The 6,611-nt window shown below is 48.0% G+C and overlaps 1 protein-coding gene across 1 annotated transcript; it reads left to right on the top strand.

Moving 5' to 3' along the window:
* Positions 1–2,142: 2,142 nt before the first annotated feature.
* Ndufa6 (NADH:ubiquinone oxidoreductase subunit A6) lies at positions 2,143–5,351 on the top strand. The gene is made up of 3 exons (XM_051160073.1): positions 2,143–2,310; positions 4,443–4,558; positions 5,136–5,351. Exons 1-3 carry the CDS (start codon positions 2,175–2,177, stop codon positions 5,265–5,267), a joined length of 384 nt encoding a protein of 127 aa, XP_051016030.1. The 5' UTR covers positions 2,143–2,174; the 3' UTR covers positions 5,268–5,351.
* Positions 5,352–6,611: the final 1,260 nt, after the last annotated feature.

Below are 6,611 nucleotides of genomic sequence, written 5' to 3'. Positions count from 1 at the left end.
CTTCAAAGCAATAAGACTGAAGCTAGGAAAGTAGTAAATATATAAACTAATAACTATTAAATGATGTGTGTTGGGGGCTGGAGAGATGGCTCAGAGGTTAAGAGCACTGGCTGCTCTTCCATAGGTCCTGAGTTCAAGTCCCACCAACCACATGGTGGCTCACAAGCACTTATAATGAGATCTGGTGCCCTCTTCTGGCGGGCAGGTGTACATACAGACAGAGCACTGTATACATAATAAATAAATAATCTAAATGCCATGTGCTGAGCATGTTTGTGTGTACTGCACTTTGGAATTACTATAAGTTTGTTTGCATCATCACAAAGATATTCATACTGCACACTGCAGTTACTATGTTCGAATGTCATTAGGCAGTATTTCTTCTGCTCTATTTATTATATAGCATAAAATTATGGTTATATAGAGAGAGCATTACTGTATACACTCTGTCTGTGTTTGTGTGTGTGAGGATATGCCTGAGGACAAAGGTCAACCTCCAATGTCCTTCCTGAGGAGCCATGAGACAGGGTGTCTCACTGGGACCTGATGCTCCCTGATTAGGTCACACTGAATGGCAGTCAAGCCCCACAGATCACCTGTCTCCACTTATGCAGACCATAATTTCCAGCCCTTTTTTTTTTTTCCCCAAGACAGGATCTATCTGTATTAGCCTTGGCTGTCCTGGACTCGCTTTGTAGACCAGGCTGGCCTCGAACTCACGGAGATCCGCCTGCCTCTGCCTCCCGAGTGCTGGGATTTAAAGGCATGCGCCGCCCGGCTCTTTTTTTTTTTTTTTTTTTTAACCATGGAGAACTCTTGAAAGTTGTTTTCTGACCTCTACGCACCGACACACAGACACACACACACACAAAGTGGAGTCACACAGCAAGGTCAGCACTCATCTACTCAATCTCATCCCTCACCTCTTCTTCTTCAATACTTTGAGTCCCCGTCAACTGAGCTTTCAGGAAAAAGACAGTGGCTTTTAGTCAGGAATGAGGCAGGGGGATGATCTAATGTGGCAGGTGACCAAGAGTCTGCCCAGTTTTCTCGCCTGTAAAATAAGGATGCTAACAATACCTATCCATGTTATGAGATTGAAATACATTAAATGCTTAGGGTACCATTTATCATGATGTTTTTTCTTTACAGTGATAACCTTAATGAGTCAAGGCCAGCAAAGCCAGAGGTAGCCAGAATGAATGATTTAAGGATCCTTCCAGCTTCCATGGTTTGGGATGCAAAATTCCTTGTCTAAAACAGAGACGATTGGGCTAGATGTAGTAACACCCAGTCCTAAGGAGGTTGAGGCAGGGCGAATCGGGAGTGCAAGACCGGAACAGCTCAGCAGTTAAGCATACTGACTACTCTTCCAGAGGATTGGGATTCAATTCCCAGGTCCACAAAGTAACTCACAATTGTTGGTCCCAGGGGAGTTCGTGGCCTTGTTTTGGCTTCCGTGGACACTACAAACCACTCGTGGTGCACAGACATACAAGCACGCAAAACACACATACATGTTAATTTTTTTAAAAGGCAACCACAGCCAGATGCGGTGGGCACAAACAGGGAAGAAGCAGGGAAATCATTGCAAGTCCTGAGGCCAGCCTGGCTGGGCTACGCAGCGAGTATCAAACCACACCCAAATAGACGACAGTAGTAAAAAAAAAAAAAAAAAAAAAAAAAATGACAATAAGCAAACAAACAAAACGGTCTTACTACAAACTCAGGACTGAGAAACGCCAAAAAGCTCAAGCCAGAGGCGCTTTTACGATCTACATCATGTCTGGAAGAAACGGGTTTTCGGAAATACATACACAATATACGCAGCAGTATATACTGTTACTGCGGAAAGACCGCCGCCAACGCCTGGCTCCGGGACCTACCCCAGGGTTGTTCTTCTCCCAGCCTGCCGCCAGCACTGAAGGAACAAACTTTTGGGAAGGCTCAGGAGACGCCTCAACGCTGCGCCCCCTGATGGCTCCGTAGACGCTTAGCGCCGCCGTCGAACCACACACAGCCTCTGCTCCGCGTTTCCGCGGAAGAGCGTGCGCCTCGCGGGACCCGTCAGTCAGAGGATTGCAGCCAATCCGAGAGCCCTGTTCCAGCCAGTCCGCGTACTTGTGCCACGGCGCGTGCGCGCGCCCGCAGAGGGGCGGGGCTTCCCTGGAAAGATGGCGGCCAGCGGCCTTCGCCGGGCTGCCGCCGCCAGTACCTCGGTGAAGCCCATTTTCAGTCGCGACCTGAACGAGGCCAAGCGGAGGGTGCGCGAGCTCTACCGAGCTTGGTATCGGGAGGTGCCGAACACCGGTGAGATGCAGGGGGTGTATTCAGGGCCCCGGAGGCACCTGCCCAAGGTCTCTCGGCCGAGCTGAGGTCACCGACTTAGGGCAGAATCGACTCCTGGGCTTCGGGGAAGAGGGTCACACAAACCAGAAATGCCCCTCCACCGGGACAGGGCCTCCGAGCGCCCAGTCGCTTTGGTGGCCTTTGCTCAATGTATTTCTTAGAGCCCCTGGGAGAGGCGAGCAGAGACTGAGAGAGACGAACTGACGCCCGCGGTCCAGAGCTAGCTCCGGGTGCTCCGGGAACTCAGGGCCAACTTGACAGTTCCAGGTGCCCGTTGGATTTCGTAACCAAAGTGGCGAAGGACCTCAGTAGTTATCCATTCCCCGCTCTGGGGTACAAACTGCAGCATAGGAGGGAAACGACTTGGCCAAGGTCGACCAGTAGCTTTCTGGTACTTTTTGAAGCCTCCAGACGAAATGGCCTCTCCAGTCTCCCTCACCTAGCTCCCTAGCTCAGCTTAAGCTAGTATTTTGGAGTCTAAGCCCTACTGCTGCAGAGTCCCTCTCTTCCCTTAGATGCCGGAGAATCTAATCTGCTCACCTGACTGGCGCGTGTGATATCTTGATACCTCCCTCCCAGTACAGTGGATGCTCAAAGGGAGTGAAAGAGTTCAGGTGTCGTCCGACCCCAGGGATATCTTCTGTTGTTGAGTAGATGTGTATTTAACTTGGACCATCAGCTGATCTGAGAGGGAAGGCGTTTCCCAGTGAGTGACAGCTCCATGGCGCACAGCACACAAGCGCTGCTGAGCAGCAGCAGCAGCAGCAGCAGCAGCAGGAGCACTTTCCTCAGGTTCTGCCCTTTATTGGCTGTGTGACCTTGGGTAAGATTTTTTTCGCCTGTGCTGTTTGCTCATCTGTGACACTGTCAGGATACTGTCTCCCTCGGGGACCCACTGAATTAGAAGGGTTACTATAGTAACTGACAGAGCTTGGAGGGGAGAAGATCCCTCCTAGTTCTTAGAACAGTAGACTGGTGTTCTAAGTGTCTTGAGAGTGAAAAGCCCAGGCCAGCCTCAGGCCCACGTTTACCTAAGAGCAGCTCTACAACCCTGACGACCTCATTCTCTAGGCCTGATGCTTCACAAATAAGTCATCCTGAATTCCAGGTTCTGTATCAGTGTTTTTGTACTGTTGTCATTGATCAGTTTTTATGACATTTCTTTTTTTTTTTTTTTTTTTTTTTGAGACAGGGTTTCTCTATGTAGCCTTGAATGTCCTAGACTTGCTTTGTAGACCAGGCTGGCCTCTGCCTCTCGAGTGCACCACCACGCCCGTCTCTTTATGAAATTTCTATGTGTATGGTTGACCTAGGACACCAGCTGAGAACCTAAATTTGTAGTTTACCATTTCTGTGGTCATTGAATGAGTGTAAATGACTCAAACTTGATTTAGACACAGCATATTGTGTGTGTGTGTGAGTGAGTGTTTCTGAGACAGGGTTTTACTTTGTAGCTTTGGCTGTCCTGGATCTTACTAAGTAGACCAGGCAGGCCTTGAACTCATAGAGATCTATTTTGCCTCTGTATGCCACCACAGTGGGATTGTTTTTGGTTTTATTAGGATTTTGTCTCAAACCTTTGATCCATCAGCCTGAGTTTCCCATGCTAAATCTCAAACATCTCTCCTTCCCCCAGTAGTCTGGTTGTTTGATTAAAGCCTTCCCTCCCTGCACAAACCCTTAGCACTACCCCTCAGCTCCCACGTTCATATACTACTTACAACCTCCACTACATATTTTACACAAATTTCAACCCTGGCATCTTATTTTACTGGTTATTCCATATAAAACTACTATGGTAAGGATATTCCTCAGTTAGCTCTTGCCTAACGTGAAAATCCTAGATTCTATCCCAACCGCCTCCGCTCCCTCCCCTAAAGCAGGTGGGCACCTCTGTAGTACCAGCTCCTCCAGAGTCAAGAGCATCTAGCTCTAGGCTGGGCAGCGCAGTACGAGCGGTGTCCAGGCTGCGTCCAGGTTGTGGGGCATAAAGTAAATGAGCCACTTGTACGTGTTCAGTGAGCATCCACCAACATAAGCTTCTAAAGACATGTTTAAGTGATCTGATTTCTACAGTGCTGTTTCCTCTCTAGTGCACTCATTCCAGCTGGATATCACCGTAAAGCAGGGACGGGATAAAGTCCGAGAGATGTTCATGAAGAATGCGCACGTCACAGACCCCAGGGTGGTTGATCTCCTGGTCATTAAGGTAACGACCCTCTCTGCCAGCTTGTGTGCTTCTGCGTCTTCAACTAAATACCACCTCCATTAAAAGACGGTGGCTGTTTCATACTTCAACCTGGACTCCATTTCTTTTATTTTTAAAGCCAAGGTCTCACTATGTAGCTCTGGCTGGCCTGAGATCCACCTGCTTCTGTCTCTCGAGAGCCAGGATTAAAGGCTTGCACCACCACGCCCCACTTGGAGGTTTCCACCTTAAGACAGTCTCTCACTATGTAGCCTGCCCTAGAACTAGACATCCTCTTGCCTCAGCCCCCAAGTAAGCGTATTGGATTGCTGACAGGGATGTCTACTGGGATTTGTACTCTGTAATTTTAACAACTTTGAGTACTTGTGGGGCGCCTGGAGTCTCCTGGGACCTGTTCTGTTGGAAAGGCCTAGGCCATTTAGTTCCAGTACCTTCCAGATGCAGAAACTTGTCTTAGCAGAGTTCCTTATCAAGGGTCATTAACAAGTCTGTGCCAAACACAACAGACTCCTGAGCTCCAGTACTGTGTTCTTCATTTGATGGTTATAGCTGACTACCTTTCCCTTCATGTACACAGGGGAAGATGGAGCTCCAGGAAACCATTGAGATATGGAAGCAGAAGACACACATTATGCGGTTCTTCCATGAAACAGAAACACCAAGGCCAAAGGATTTCCTGTCCAAGTTCTATATTGGCCATGACCCATGAGGCCACCCAACGGGAAGGTGCATGTTAACATTTAATTAGAGTAGAAATAAACTCATTGATGGTGGCTTTATGATAAAATCCCTGTGGTCTCTCACTTGTTGCCTAAGTATGTGGGGCCTCAGAGTACACGTCTTTCTTACTCCCCTTTCCTGGAGTGTACTGTTTGCTGCTGTGGAATCAGATCCTTGCATGGGGAAGCAGGAAGGGGCACGAGGCTCTGTCCAGGAGATAGTAAGCTGGGTAGCTTGGATTGTGATGGTTTTTATACACCTTCCAGGATTGGGCATATTGGTGTCAAAGCTCTATCAGAGGGGACAGAGCAGCACTGGTCCTTAAAATGAGATTAACTTCCTGCTTATTGTACAGGGACACAACTATTCGGTACAAGCAGGACAGAATCGCCCTTTTACTTCTGCACTGTTTTTTCAAGTAGCCAAGGAGAGCCTCATACTGTGTAGCCAGGGGTAACCTTGAACTACTGATGTTCTTGCTTCTCCTACCCTGGACAGTCCTGAATGCTAGAGAAAGGCACTCAGAGTCTTTGGGTTCAATTACTGAGTGACCCCACAGCACCAGGAAGCCCCTTCCCCCTGAGGGGCCCAAGCTTTACAAAATACTCTATTAAGCAGTAACATAACTCTGCATGGGGCTGGAGAGATGGCTCAATGGTTTAGAGTACTGCCTGCTCTTCAGAGGTCCTGAGTTCAATTCCCAGCAACCACATAGTCGCTCACAACCATCTATAATGTGACCCGGGGCCCTCTTCTGGCCTAAGGGTGTACATGCAGATAGAGCACTCATACATAAAAAATAAATCTTAAAATAATAATAGTAACTCTGCATGATCTAAAAAACAAAACCCCTAACTGCATGATCAGCACATGGCAACCCTTCCAGGCTTAAGGCTTCATTTAGGCTAAGTGACTCTGAGGCAAGTTTCTGCTGGGACTTAAGTAAAAAAATTAAAGTGTGGGGGATGGAAAGATGGCTCAGTGGGTTAAGAGTACTTATTGCTTTAGCAGAGGACCAGAGACGGTTCCCAGCACCCACATCAAGCAGTTCATAGTTATCTTTAACTCCAGCTCCAGGAGGGATCATATGCCTTTGGCTTCCAAGAGAACCCACAAACAGACACACAGTTAAAGATAATTTTTAAAAACCCTTTGGAAGAAAAGGTCCCAGTCCCCCTTACTTGCACTGTAGTTGTGTATAGCTGGGGCATCCTGGCTCTAAATCAGATGCTTCTTGGAGACAGGAGACAACAAAGTGCAGCAGCTAAGCCTGCTGGGAGTGAGGAGGGAGACAACCTTTCAGTCACACATGACTCATTTTTATTATGTACTC

This window comes from Acomys russatus, chromosome 17, assembly GCF_903995435.1.
Source record: "Acomys russatus chromosome 17, mAcoRus1.1, whole genome shotgun sequence".
In the NCBI taxonomy this organism is placed as follows: Eukaryota; Metazoa; Chordata; class Mammalia; order Rodentia; family Muridae; genus Acomys; species Acomys russatus.
The sequence above is the reverse complement of the archived record's forward strand: the minus strand, read 5'-3'. Positions and strand labels throughout refer to the sequence as shown.

What these genes read in the sequence shown, in the direction of transcription:
- Ndufa6 (XM_051160073.1), top strand. Translation starts at nt 2,175, where the DNA reads ATGGCGGCCAGCGGCCTTCGCCGGGCTGCCGCCGCCAGTACCTCGGTG. An exon ending in TCGGGAGGTGCCGAACACCG is followed by an intron (nt 2,311 to 4,442) that starts GTGAGATGCAGG and finishes TTTCCTCTCTAG; the next exon opens with TGCACTCATTCCAGCTGGAT. An exon ending in TTGATCTCCTGGTCATTAAG is followed by an intron (nt 4,559 to 5,135) that starts GTAACGACCCTC and finishes TCATGTACACAG; the next exon opens with GGGAAGATGGAGCTCCAGGA.